General features: G+C 37.6%; 5 protein-coding genes across 5 annotated transcripts; 3 read left to right on the top strand and 2 right to left on the bottom strand.

Moving 5' to 3' along the window:
• Positions 1-389: 389 nt before the first annotated feature.
• PHYBLDRAFT_128298 (hypothetical protein) lies at positions 390-1,047 on the top strand. Its single transcript, XM_018429214.1, has 3 exons — positions 390-413; positions 495-806; positions 879-1,047. The coding sequence occupies exons 1-3, from the start codon at positions 411-413 to the stop codon at positions 900-902; spliced, it is 339 nt and encodes a 112-aa protein (XP_018285200.1). The 5' UTR covers positions 390-410; the 3' UTR covers positions 903-1,047.
• Positions 1,048-1,054: 7 nt separating this feature from the next.
• PHYBLDRAFT_128295 (hypothetical protein) lies at positions 1,055-2,296 on the bottom strand. The gene is made up of 7 exons (XM_018429213.1): positions 2,161-2,296; positions 2,063-2,092; positions 1,901-2,000; positions 1,711-1,827; positions 1,596-1,627; positions 1,216-1,516; positions 1,055-1,141 (listed from the first exon to the last, which is right to left on the bottom strand). Exons 4-7 carry the CDS (start codon positions 1,811-1,813, stop codon positions 1,116-1,118), a joined length of 462 nt encoding a protein of 153 aa, XP_018285199.1. The 5' UTR covers positions 1,814-1,827; positions 1,901-2,000; positions 2,063-2,092; positions 2,161-2,296; the 3' UTR covers positions 1,055-1,115.
• Positions 2,297-4,006: 1,710 nt separating this feature from the next.
• On the top strand, positions 4,007-4,951 carry PHYBLDRAFT_151767 (hypothetical protein; the record flags this gene model as incomplete). Its single annotated transcript, XM_018432746.1, has 2 exons — positions 4,007-4,188; positions 4,258-4,951. The coding sequence occupies 2 exons, from the start codon at positions 4,007-4,009 to the stop codon at positions 4,949-4,951; spliced, it is 876 nt and encodes a 291-aa protein (XP_018285198.1).
• An 876-nt stretch (positions 4,952-5,827) lies between these two features.
• Positions 5,828-8,068, top strand: PHYBLDRAFT_174542 (hypothetical protein; the record flags this gene model as incomplete). The annotated part of the gene is made up of 5 exons (XM_018437279.1): positions 5,828-5,875; positions 5,925-6,146; positions 6,849-7,148; positions 7,260-7,454; positions 8,051-8,068. The coding sequence occupies 5 exons, from the start codon at positions 5,828-5,830 to the stop codon at positions 8,066-8,068; spliced, it is 783 nt and encodes a 260-aa protein (XP_018285197.1).
• A 1,768-nt stretch (positions 8,069-9,836) lies between these two features.
• Positions 9,837-11,854, bottom strand: PHYBLDRAFT_174541 (hypothetical protein; the record flags this gene model as incomplete). Its single annotated transcript, XM_018437278.1, has 6 exons — positions 9,837-10,117; positions 10,625-11,036; positions 11,138-11,166; positions 11,244-11,297; positions 11,376-11,502; positions 11,567-11,854. 6 exons carry the CDS (start codon positions 11,852-11,854, stop codon positions 9,837-9,839), a joined length of 1,191 nt encoding a protein of 396 aa, XP_018285196.1.
• Positions 11,855-14,189: the final 2,335 nt, after the last annotated feature.

Here is a 14,189-nt window from a genome sequence, read left to right as displayed (position 1 = left end):
TTACGACCATTTAAACATGACCAAGACCAAGAGAAACTTGTCCAATTCCTTCAGAAGCTTAAAGAAGTTCAAGTTGAAGAGGATGAATTAGAGCTCTTACCAACACCTCCAGCAAAAAAACGAAAGGGACAAACGTCAACTGTATGTGGATACATGGATTAGATATCTATTGAAAATAAATATTTAGCCAGGAAAATGTGTAATAAAAGTAATACATTCAATATAAATTACAGGTTTAATAAATATGAAGATCCCGTTCGCATAAACTCGTTTTTAATGTGGAGCGTCACATAGTCGGAGTTAAGGTCGGAAGAAGACCCACGCACCGGGCAAGGCGAGCTCTCACTCAAAGTGTCGGCCATGAGAGGAGCGCCATTGAAACTTTCTCTCGACTTCTTTGACCATCCAGTATGGTAGGTGATTCTAGTCAAGAATACATCCATCACCCAGTCAGCGCTAACAAATTCATGGATGGATGGATGAAAAAATATTAGACCTGCAAGAGAAGAAACAACGGACGTAACAAGCACGGCCGTGGCCACGTTAAGTTTGTGCGTTGCATCAACTGCTCCAAGTGCTGCCCCAAGGATAAGGCCATCAAGCGTTTCACCATCCGCAACATGGTTGAGGCTGCTGCCGTCCGTGATCTCCAGGAGGCTTCCATCTACGAGGAGTACACCATCCCCAAGCTCTACGTTAAGTTGCACTACTGCATTTCTTGCGCTATCCACGCCCGTGTTGTCCGTGTTCGTTCCGTCAAGGACCGTAAGAACCGCGCTCCCCCTCCCAGATTCAGATTCCAGAAGGTAATGGAATAAAAGTGATTGTGTAATTAAATCTGCATATATACTAAGCAAAATTCATTATCTAACGTGTAGCCTGCCACCGCTGCCAAGGTCTAAATTTGAAGATGACTAATTTCTACAGTTAAATGATAACCTCAAAGGAGCTGTGGACTTTCTTCTCTCTCTCTCCCTTTATTTGTTCTATGATGCTTTCCTTAAAGATCATGTTTAAATAAAGCTCAAAGAAAAAATTGTGGTTGCAGTTGTGTGCTTGTTCGCTTGTGTGTTTGTGTTCTTTTATTATAGTCTTTTTTGAAGTATTTTTTTCTTCTATCCTTGGAGCTCAACATAATTGGCTATTTTCGACAAACCAATACGAGACCAATCAGTCATTTTCATCGCTACTCTTCAGTTACTATCAATTACTTACCTGGGAAAAGTCCAACTGTTTTGCCATCAGGACTCAATCCTTGCCACCATTCTTCACTCACAAATTCGATATTACTGATAATCTCATGCTCATGGAATGATATCTCGTTATCTTCTCCAGCTGCATAATCATACAGTGCCACAGCAGTATGGCCCTTGTTCTCTTCGTCCTGATGAACCGGCGCTGGGGTGTGTGTTATATGTGCTTGTGGCTCTATCTGTTGAGCAGCATGGACTACTGCTGGGGACTCTTCCTCCTTTTCTTCGTATGCATTTGGCTGATGACGCTCCTGAGATGGCTGCTTTAATGCAAAAGAAAATTAATTAGAGAAATAGGAGTGAAATTAAGTGGATTAAAAGCATCGTACTATTTGTACTAACCTCTTCTTGTTCCAGTACTTGAACATAGTTGGCTTATTATTACATATATAACATACATCGAAACATTAATAAAAAATCATTGTATTTTGCTATTTAATTAGTCACTTTATTTTACCTGGGAAAAGGCCCTGTTTTGATCCATCCTCGCTTACGCCAAACCACCAACCGTCATCAACTTGGTCAATATTGGTTACAACTTCACCCTCGTCCAAAGACATCTCATTGGCCTCGCCTTTAAATAAAGATATAATATGATCAGTTTTATACGTTCTTCAGCACTTAATTACAGCGAATATACAATATACCTGCTTCGTAAGCGAACAAAACTACAGCGTGAATTCCAGTACTGTTCTTTCCATCTTCAACAGGAGCTGTAGTGGGTTGAGAATTAGAAGCCTTGGCAGCCTACAACAATAGTTTTTCAATATCACCAAAAACTTATTATTGGTATATTTATGTATATATACCTCTTCCTGTTGCCTACGCTCAATTTCCTCCTAAAAATTTAAACTCGGTCAAAAGCGAGCCATTTTTACATTTAACTAGTAAGTTTATTGTATTATACCTGGGCTCTTGCCTCTTCCGCATGTCTACGCTCCTCTTCGTCCTGCTGACGTCTGTACTCATCTTCTTGTTGGCGGTTGTATTCTTCTTGTTGGCGTTCATACTCCTCTTGCTGCAGCTTGTACTGTGCCTCTTCTTCCTCCTGCTGACGCTTATACTCTTCTTCTTGACGTTTATATTCCTCTTCTTCGTCCTCGTTAGCAGAAACAGCTGAGGCGGTGACAGCAGCAGCTGCTGCTACTGTTGCAGCCGATGCTGCTGCTGCTGCTTTTGTGTTAAATTCTTTTTCTTTACGCTGTTTCTCCTCTTCTTGGGCTCTGGCCTGGGCCTGGGCCTGGGCCTGGGCCTGGGCCTGAGCCTGAGCCTGAGCCTGAGCCTGAGCCTGAGCCTGAGCCTGAGCCTGAGCCTGAGCCTGAGCCTGAGCGCGTGCCTGGGATTGAGCTTGAGCCCGTACTCTGCGTTCTTCTTCTTCCCTCTTTATTTGCTGCTGCTGCTCTAATTCTCTTGCCTTTCGTTCAGCTTCTTCTCTCTGTCCTTGCTCACTGTTACGTTCAGCATGAAGACGTTCGCGTGCAAGCTTCTCCTCTCTTTCTCGGACTTCTCTTTCAGCACGCTCTCTCTCAGCACGTACTGCAGATGCGCCAGAGTCCTGTGCAGAAGTAGCAGCACCCCAACGACTAGCAAGTGGTTTGGGAGCTGTCTGGACTGGCTTATAATTTGTGCCCTAAAATGATTTTACATTTTAAGAAAATGCACTCTTGGGATCCAGGGCTATTTTTCGTCCCATAAAATGTGAATGAAAAAGAGAGAGAAAATTACCACAGCAGCAGGTGGGCCCTCTTTCTTCATAGATAGGCGCTGCATTGCGCCAATATCAGGTACAGCAGTCTTGGTATATACTGAATTCTGTTGAATGATCGTGCTTGTTTTAGAAATAGTTTTATATTTTGTTTATTTAGACTTACGACAGGTGTTACCGCAGGCTGTGCTCGGCGAGTCTCCTTATGGACACTGTAGTTTGCTCCTGAGGATTCTGACACACGCTTCACGATCAAACTTGGCTCTACATCGGCCTAAAATAATATGACATGCCTATTCAGCTTTTTATACGTATTAACAAAGTTATCTAACCCTTTACCTCGTCACGGGCATGAATTTGAAGATGATATCCCTGATATATGTATGTATAAAATAATTTATTAGTTATTTACTAGTAATACATGCTATATATATTATTATAGTCTACCGTATTCTATAATATTTACTTACCTTAAAGAAGTTGGATACATCGCGTAAATGAGAACTGAATAATCCTTTGCGTGTTTCTGGTACACCACTTCCGCACTGTATTCAAATATCAATATGTATGGTAAGATATAAAAAAAAACAAATATTTACCCAACCAATTAGGACAAACTTAGGAAGTTCTGTATTGGGATCTCGAACTCGGGCAAATGCATACTGCATCTTTCCATCCATAAACTCATCGTTGAGCTCCTCCAAGCCACCATCTGTTTACAAAAAAAAAACGAGAAGGTTTGGCGCGTTAAAACACATAAACCAAAACAAGGTACATTTAGAGGTATCGACATGCTTACCTCCGGTGGCCTGTAATTTAAGGTCATTGGTACCCTTGTCATATGTACATATGAGCCAGTTCTGACTGTCAGTATCGCTCAGAACAGATCGGTAAGCTGAATTGATATCCTGACCGTGGGTAGAAAAGTTGACTTGTAAGCTCATGAGATACAGACAAAGAAGAAGATAAATGACGGAGTTTGACGTTCAAACGGGATTCAATCAAAGGAAAAACCTATTCAAGTATTTCACGACGTCACTTTGACACCATGGCCACCATTAAGAGCAGACAAGAGCGAGATGAAATGTTCATCACTGCTAATCTCCCTTTCGGATTGAATGTAACTGAATCGATTGGATGTCCCGAACGACTTCGGTCATCAAATATTCAAGACTTGGCACTCCATCAGGATGTCCATGAGTTTGGCTTGGCAGGAAAGATATGGAATAGGTACCTTAAAAGAAAAAAAAAAGATAAATATTATAGAATCCGAGTTAAAAAAGTGATTTTGCTGAATAGTGCATATATTCTCCAAGCTTTCTTCTCTCCGGCAAACATATCCGAGCCATCATCACCTATTCCTGCTACCTACTATCGCAATAGTCTTTCTCCTGTTCCAACAAAGCCATATCGCATTATTGAACTCGGTGCAGGCACTGGATACGTAGGACTATCTGTGGCTCAACATCTCCGTTCACCCTGTGAGATCATTATCACAGATCTGGCCCCAGTAGTTCCTCTAATGCAGGCTAACCAAGACGCCCTGTTTCCAACTCCAGACAAGCAATCGCCGCTTGTGTTGTGTACTGATCTGTGCTGGGGGAATAGTGATGATGCTGTCCGAGTACTCGACAACAAGCCGTTTGACCTGGTCATAGTCAGTGATTGTGTGTATTTTCCTGAGTTGTTTAGTATCCTGACACATACATTGAAAGAAGTGTGCGGACCAGACACACAGGTGGTTATAGGTTATAAATGCCGCTCGCTTGAGAAAGAAACTGGATTTTGGCAAGATTATTTTGGAAGGTACTTTGAGTACGAGCCTGTTCGGCACCTCATAAATATACCCGAGACAGAAGAGGTAGAGCTAGGAGGACTTGTTGGTGAAGAAGAAGAAGCATTTGTATTTGTGGCTAAGAAGAGACCCGAGAACAAGATAAAGATCGCCGATGATACATTTACTACTCTTTTATTTTGCTCTATCGGAATCTAGACATTCTGTATTTTACTCTTTGCGTGTATTCACATATATAGTCCGATACCACAAATCACCGATGAATTACATTTATGGTTTATTTGTTTTTTACGACATTCTTTATATTTTCCTCCTCACATCTTTCCTTCAAAAATAACCATAAATGTCTACAGAAATAGAAGAGCCAAAATTCTCTCCTCTGAACGTGAGTTATTATATTTTGAGCGTGGAAGCATTGTTTGGCTATCAAAAGCCGATCATACTTCAATTGATATCGCAAGCCGCATGAGCATCCTTATAACAACAAAAAACTAAAGGAAGGGTTCCGTGGCTGTATAGAGTGGTCTCTAGGTTGATGGTCTTGAACCATTACTGTTTATTAAAGAGACTGTAGGCTTAGACGCATAGGACAGTTGATTGTCTAAGAACCTCACTTCCTGGTATAAGAAATTGTATGAACATGACACCGTGTTCACATTCCAAGAAGATTATACCAATTACCATACTAAATCTTACACGAAGTGGTAGAAAATCCATTAGTAAACTAAACCTTTTTGACTACTGGGCATCCCAAAATCTATATCTGAACCCAATTGAGCATGTTTGGAATGGCTTAAAAGCCAAAGTTCAAGAGAGAAAGGGCAATATTAGCAGTGTTTAAGAGCTCAATGCTTACATTTTTCAGGAATTGGATAGACTTGATCCAGAACCTCTCTGTACTCCTGTAGCAATTATGCCAGATAGGGTCCAAGCAATGATAAAAACTTGTGGTGACCACACCACATAATAAACTCCATTTTTGTTTTTTGCTTTTTTTGTTTTCTTATAGATGTAGATATAAATATAGCATAAAAGGTTGCTATGCATTTTATTTGGGACTAGAAAACAAGATATATGACTGTGATATCTCCAGCAAGAGTATATACCCCCATTATGCACAGGGTAGGCGTTTAAATTCTTTTCTTTAGCACCACTGTAACAAAAAAAATAGCTATGCACAACTTGCAGACGCTGGCTTATGAAGATATACTTGAAGTCTGTATCAAATCGCTTAGAGGCAATTAAATTCTTGTCCAACGGCTGGATGGTGTGTTTTGGATCGTCAGTTGTAACAAAATGCAGCAATTCGGCGAGGTTGAAGCCAGGAACTTTTTTAATCTTGATATCATTTGGTGTGGACAGACCAAAAGTTCAAAAAAAGGGGCAAAAAAGGGTAAAACAACTTCATCCAGAATTTAGTCAATCAGGCTAATTTATGACTGTCCACACCTTTTTTTTAAAAAAAAAAGTTACAAATTAGTTCAAAGTACATATTAGATAAATTTGTGCATATAATTCCGTCTCTGTCATTAAGTGAGAACCTTTTATTGCGAGTTTTTCTAGACCTCTCATTATATTGCACGTCTCTATAAAAATGCTTCTCTTCTCAATCCTAGTGACAATGGAAGAATGCTAGCTAATTAGAGTCGATTAAAAAAAGGGCAAAATTAATTGAAACTCTCGCCCAATGATATGACTTAAAGTTTTGCCCTTTTTTTGCCCTTTTTTGAACTTTTATGCCATTCACTAGCGTACGAGGGAATTGTCGAGGGAATTGCATCGAGGGAATTGAAAGAAAAATTACTTTTCATAGTAATTTATTCGATTCCGAATTGACAAAATTTCTAGAATAAGGACTCTAGTTACAAAAAGGAATATACTAAACAACCATACCTTAAAAAGCTCATTCTATATAGCCAAAATGAAACAAATCATTAACAAAAAAAATAAAAATTTGCAGGGTATTTTAGTAAATAATTAAAAAACAGATGCTGAATAGCAATCGGAATCGTATATGACGTGGCTCAATTCCCTCGATGCAATTCCCTCGTACGCTGGTGAATGGGATTAAGCAGAGAAAAATGAATGACAACAGAAATACAGTTTGTGCCGGGCCTCCCCCGAGTGCCGTCTATGTGGTCACTCTAACCAGACTCCTGAACATTTCCTTGTTGAGTGTCCTCTCGTTTGGCAAGTTTGGACTATGGCTATGCATATGTGGATACCACACTGGCGAGCCCAACCGTCCACAATCCTTCGTGCCTTTTATGCTCTCGCCCTCCCTCCCTCCCCTCCTCATATTGACTCATACCATGTTTTGGATGGTGTTCTTGCCGCAGTGTGGAAAGCGTACTGGCACACAATTTTTGACGATGTGCCTTTTGTTCCTGCCAATGTAGTTGTTTCTGTGAACAAATCGCTTCAATTTTTCTTTCAGTCTTCCCATCTCCTAGACTAGGTCTCTCACTCTTGTGCTCCATCTACTTTCTACTTTCGCTAATCCTAGGGGGACGACGTTTCCAGATGGGAGACGACGTTTTCAAGTCGGAGACGACATTTTGATTTTACCGGACCACAAATCGTGACTTGCTTTCCGGCATCAAATAACTACATCTGGTCCCTAAGGATTCATACTTATCATAATAAAGATACTTTAATGCAAGACAAGATAATGGCTTTGGCTAAATGTAAAAGCATCATAGTAAGTATGTAATTTTATACATATATATATACAATATATTCATGCATTATTTTATATATGTATATAATAATAAAATGGATGCCTATCATGCTACTTTAAGACAGTATACCCTAATAGAAAAATGTCGTCTCCCACACCTATTTGTCGAGGTTTATACTTTGACCAAAAGGTCGTCTCCCATCTTTATATGGCTGAGTTTAGAATCTAGTCAAAACGTCGTCTCCCAAAAGTCACGACTTTTCATATCTTGTCTGTTAAAAATAAAACCTTTAGAGCATCTGCAGCGGTTACATTAAACTTAATTTTTGCGACTGTTTTAATGTAGATTCCGAAATGTTCTTAAAAAATCGTCTGCAGCGGTTACATTACAGACAACATTATAGATAATGTAGTCCATTTTTAAGGTCAGGAACATTACATGTAGTGTTACATTATAAATCGATATTATCTTTTTGAATCGTTTTCTTCCCTCTCACATCCTTTGTTAAAACGAACAATAGTCTATAGAAATGAGCAAAGAAATTCTCACAAATTATGCTCACTATTAATCTGACAACATTGAAATTATTAAATTCATATTTTTAATGCATATATAGAGAGCAAATGTTCAATAAAATAAATTTTAGAAAAAAGAATATGAACATAATCATCAGTGAAAAACTGGAAACTTTAGACAGTCAAAAAGCCCAAATAGTTCCTTTGTAATGTAACCACAATTTGGCATCTGTTTTTAACTGGTATTCAATCCCTGGTGTGACTATACTACACTATATATAATGTTTTCGATAATGTAACCGCTGCAGATGCTCTTATAATTTGAATTTCTTTATTAAAGACTATAATAAGCTTATTATATTTTTTAATGTAATAAATATTACCTCTTTTTGATATTTATTTAAGATAAAAACTAATAAAAACTGCTAAATCTTCTTCAAAAAAGAAAAAACGAGTCGCAAAAACGTCTGAGGATAAATATAATAGAGACCTTGGTGAAACCTTGTAAAACATTTGGATGAGTTTAAATCATCCGTATAAGAAAATTTGAGCGTGAAAAACGCGAATGTTTGATAAATTTTCTCAAAAGTTTGTCAAACTTGAAAGAAATTTTTCAAACATTGTAAAGCATAATAGACCAATCATGTTGTATTATTTTTTTGTTGCTATACGCACGAAAAAATTAAGCTTGAAAATATTAATAGTTGTAATTTTAACGCATGCATGTAAGAATATAAGCATCCCTTCAGTATACTTTTCTCTACTTATTTTTTTCATTATTTTTTTAATAAAGTTAGTATTAATATTTTTGTTCTAACATAATACCAAGAAAAAAATGACTATTATTTAATAGAAGTTAACGAATCTCTCATTAGCTTGATTATATGAAGCATTGTTCGTGAGCTTAGTACCACTCCTTTTCCGACAGGCAATGATTACCAAATGTATACTATGTTTGAGACATGATATTCCGACAGAAAATGTTTGATAGAAATCTATATTTGGTAACTCGGCGCCTAAATGTCTCTTATCGTCTCACCAAGGTCCCTAATATTAATAAATTTTGCATATTTTAAAAAATGTATCTAATAATTATAAAACAAATATAGTTTACATTTAAAAAACATATCTTAGACAAATTCCGAGTCAATTAGAATTATTATTAATAACTAGACACTAATACGCTTACTTTTTTATATAATTCTTATATATTGTTATATGGTAAAAAAGCAAAAATAGTATAAAATTATTGCATAAAAATGGTAGCTAAAGTCGAGTATTTGTAAGATATACGATGTATTTGGGTCCCGTCAACAAATCACATACCTGTGACTGCTAATGAGTCATATTTTCACGATTTAACTTGAGACATAAATCATATGTTTTCATTTTGTGTGATTTAAGTGGAAAAGATTATAATCCATATAATTTGCATTTTTTTCAAAAACTTTCATAATGGATATAAAGGTAATGAAGCCTTTTATGCATAAGAAAGTTTGCATAGAAGTTAAGCGAATATATATTTACAAAATTCATGTTTTTATTTTTTATTTTTTATTTTTATTTCTTCTGTAAAAACTCTTTCTATCATTTCCTTACAACATGTACACGAGATATTTTATCAAAAATACAAAAAATTAAAAAATATTCATAAAGGACCAAAAAAAGTTTTTAATTACATATATTCGGATAATATATGAATTCAGTAAAAGTTTCATAGAAAACAAATGAGGAAAAAGTAATTCTACAAGCAAATACAATATTTTATTTTATTGAAAAAATGCAAATTTTTGAGATATTACGTTAGTTTTCTCATGATCAATCTTTTCAATTCAACTAAAACTCCTAACATACATACATATATCTATATACTACTTGGATCCAAAGTTATAGAGAGCCAGCGCTTGAATTGATGAAATAGATAGATGTAAATGCATAATATAACATATTTGAAGATAGTTTGGCTCGATCTGTGTAACAACATCCGACATTTATGCTTTTTAATTCGCTGGATATAAGTGTAACTTGAAGGGTAAAGTACTTCCCACGAATGATCTCTAGGAAAAAACAGAGCGGAGAGTCATTTAACCCACAAGTGATAGATAGCTTATGTTGACGCAAAGAAACAAATTGATAAGATTTATAAAGATTTAAAAAAGATTGTCTAGCTAATAAAATATAAAAGTAAATGAGTAAATAAATAAGAAAAGATCTAGCTAATAAAATATAGGTAATAAAGTATAATTAAAAGAGTAAAAAAATAGAAAAGAATATTGAAAAGAAATTATTTTGGAGTAAGATCAATTGGTTCATCTCGCTGTGAATGGAGAGAGAGAGCATGGTATTTCTGCGGTCATGCTTATTAAATTCTTTGAGCTTATTCCAGTAAGTATCAAAGTTATCATCAATCTTATTTCTGGCACAACCTAAAAAAAATAATTCGGGAACGGTTGGCCATTTTCTAGAGATATTACGGGAAAGGTCAACTGTTGTTCAGTGATTACTGTTAACATGATTAAAAATCAGAGGTTGTCGTTGTTTGGTTTTGTTGTTGGGAAGGGCGAATGGAAGAAAGGTTGTTGAGGGGGTGTTGGGGCTGTCTGAGTAGACGCAGACTGGTCGTGTATATGTGTCCGCAGCTAGTTGAGCACAGTCGGGCGTGTTAAACCACATACTGGCATCTGAACATACTGGGATGAAGTTGGTGTTGGTGTTGGTGTTGGTGTTGCTGATGTTGCTATAATCGAGTTGAGAGCCATGTTGAATAATTTTTTCTAGTTGGTTTGTGTCAGTGCCAAAGGTATTTGCGTACAATGTTTTGTATTTTGGCAGGGCGGCTAGCATATCCCTTTTTACAAGTGGAAACTTATTTTGATCTTTGTAGATCAAGTGGGCAAGGACCCGAAAACCACACCATCCGTCAGCAGTAGGGCTAAACCCACCCTTGACATCATCGATTATCTCATAAGAGACAGGAAAACCGGGCTGGAATTTGACCCTCTTGCCAACAGAGGTGCGATTATCATACTGGTAATCTTCTAGGGCGGTGGCGGGTCTTTTGAACCCATTTTTTTTGGGGGGCATCGACTAAAAAGTATATAAGTATAAGACGATATTTCTCTTTATGGATTCAATTACACTGTAAAATAAGAAAGCATATTACTTAGGTCGAGAGGCTCTTGTTTTACTTGTTTTGTTTTGTTTTTGGTGGCATCGACTAAAACGAATATTAGTATTAGTATTAGATTACTTTTAATGAATTCAATCACATTGTAAAATAATAGCGCATTTTACCTGGGTCGAGAGGCTCCTTTTCAATTTGTTTTGTTTTGTTTTTGGTAGCATTGACTAAGAAAGTTGTGTATATATAAGACAAGAGTTCTTCTCATAAACTCAATTAAATTTTAAATTAAAAACGCATCTTACCTGAGTCGAGAGGCTCTTTTTTGATTTTTTTAATATTTTTGTTTTGTTTTCTTGTGACCTTAAGGCCAGATAAACTCTTTTCAACCATCTTTGTAACCTTTCGTCGGTACATTGACTTAATCCCGGCCTATAATTCCATTAAGATAATTAGTTTTGTCCTATGTTTAATATAAGTAAATCATGAAACTTACAGTTCCAGCCAAGATACTTGTCTTTCTCCACATTGGGCGACCAAAGTCCTTTGGCAAGTATTTAGGACGGCTGCTGCCTTTGCGTCTTCCTGGATACTTGACGTTCTCTGGCGCTTGCAGTTTGATAGGAGAATGACTATTTTTGCCATCAAAGTCATTTACAGCTTTTTTCACTTTTTTTAAAAGATCAGCAACTTGCTGGCTGCCTTCGCAAGAGCGGAATAAAGCTTGAAGCTTAATGATTTCACTCATCCACTCTTCGGGTTTTTCGATGACAGGAACTTGCATATTTGGCTGATTCCATGCCTTGTCTTCCTTTCTAGCATCAATAACCCATCTATCTGGTAGATCAGAGATTTGAAGATCCCTTTCTACTGGTAGGGTATGGTGACAAGGTAGGCCATATTGAACTTTGTTCATGCAATAGCACTTCTCATCATCTTCTGGTAAACGGAGCTCCTGGTCAAGTACAAGCAATGCTCGCTTTGACACCTTCATGAAGAGGTTTGAGAGACGTTGGTTTCGTCCAACAAGAGCATCGATCGTGTTCGTTTCTCTTATTCTTGTTGCTCGGAAATCCATCTCTAGCCTTTCAATGTATTTGGCCACACTCTCAAAGGCCAACCCCAGAGAAGAAATAGCAGAGATGCCTCTCTTAAAAGCTTGATGAGCACTTTCTACTCGCTGAGTGGTGGTACACCCGAAATGCATAAGCTTGTTAGTGATATACCCTGCCCACTTATCCTTGCAATTCAACCACCTTTCGGAGAAGTAGGTTGATGCCGGTGCTCTGGCCTTGCCATCATCTACTTCTAGCCCAGCACAAGCGTCGTTAAACTTTAGGAGAGCCAAGTTGAACTCCACCTTAGTTCTACTATGGATCATGCGGCTTACATGATCCATAAGCTCTTCTTTCTCGGCTACGGACTTCGTTTTCCCAAAGAAAGCTTTCTCCACACTATTCAGCATATGCCAGTAGCACAAAAGCTTCTTGTTTTCTGGGAAAACAGTGTCAAGTGCATTCATTAAAGCAGAACACTTATCTGTTACAAACAGAGTGGTTGATTGCTTGTTCTCGAAAACAAGTGCCTTCATTTGTTCCAAAAACCAAACGTAAGAACCGGTTTGCTCATTGGAGACCCAGGCAAATGCAATTGGAAAAGATTTTAAGGTCTCCCCTCCAAGGTTGTGAACACCCTCTATGCAAATAAGAGGCATTCCCAAGTTGTTTGTCGAGTATGTTGCATCCACCACCATAACTTCGGAGAGTTTCTGGGCTCTTTCCAACATTTTGGGGTGGCTAAACAGGATTCTCTCGAGGCACCCACTCTTATTAGTCTCATAGCGAACTTGGTAACCCTTCGACTCCATAGCTTTGATGAGCTTTGTTCCATCATCCTGAAGAGTAGGAGCAGAAACACGAGCATATGCTGCCTTCATGTTATCAATGTCTTTAACGTACAACTTATGGCCAGGGTATGCTTCGTCATTGATTGCTTTTTGAATCTCACGAGTCTTGTTATTTGTCTCGATAAGCTTTGTTATCATAATAGAATCTTCTGTTGTAACTCTTGAGAGTCTGCCCTTCAAAATAGACTCCATACATTCATTGTCAAGAGGATGATTGTGGAAGGTTTCGATCTCATGAGTGGCCTTCAAGAGAAAGTATCCTTTGACTGCCTTCTTGTAGGATACCTTAAGGAGATACAGGTACCCAATCATTCCACTAGAAAGAATTTTCTTACGGTCATTGTTGTCAATCTTTTGGGTGTTTTTATAGTGATCACCCTTAGAACACTTCAAGTAAACTCGAGTTGGTTTACCATCTTTGATGACAAGTGCGAAGTTGTTGGCGAGGGCATATTCTTGCATCTTTGCAATTGCCAGTTGCATGTCATTATAACCATTAACTGGTGGGATGGGGAGAGGTTGTTGGACAGGAAAATGTTCTTTTCCATTAAAAAAACGGATTTCTTTATTGATAGGGTTCATATTGAAGTAAATTCTAGAAAGTACTTATTAACATCATGATTTCTAATTGCTAATCTGCAATGAGCAAAGTAATGTCTTTGATATCTCCGAGAAAAACATTATTCTCTAATACACTTGATTAGTAAGTTCTTACGAGATGAGTAAATAATAGAAAAGAAGGTTTTATAATCAAATATTGAATTAAGAATTTCAGGACACACCGTTTTGCCCTGAAGGATTGGAGAGAAGACATCGGGCCCCGGACAGCTAGTCACAATCAATTAGTCCGGTAAAGTCAAAACGTCGTCTCCCATCCTGAAAATGTTGTCCCCCTAGGATCGCTGTTCTACTTTATCCTGTAATATTTCTTCTCTTCGTTCTTTTTCTTCTGTTAATTTTGTTTCCCTCTTCTCTGTAATTTTATCGTTTCCTACTACATAGTCCCCACACTTTGTGTGTTCATCAATCTCTCCCCAGGCATCTACCTCTCCTTCTTTAGGAAGTACGACCTGTTTTTGGGCAATTTGATAATAAAACTTTGTCTCATACAAAAAAAAAACAGTTTGTGCCGGGCCTGCCGAATTATTTCAGGTTCGAGAAAAATGTGACTGTCTCTATTTTGTAGTAGATAAACTTATCGGCTTAACTAGTG

Source organism: Phycomyces blakesleeanus, assembly GCF_001638985.1.
Source record: "Phycomyces blakesleeanus NRRL 1555(-) unplaced genomic scaffold PHYBLscaffold_31, whole genome shotgun sequence".
In the NCBI taxonomy this organism is placed as follows: domain Eukaryota; kingdom Fungi; phylum Mucoromycota; class Mucoromycetes; order Mucorales; family Phycomycetaceae; genus Phycomyces; species Phycomyces blakesleeanus.
Note: the sequence above shows the minus strand (reverse complement) of the source record. Positions and strands in the feature narration are given on the sequence as shown.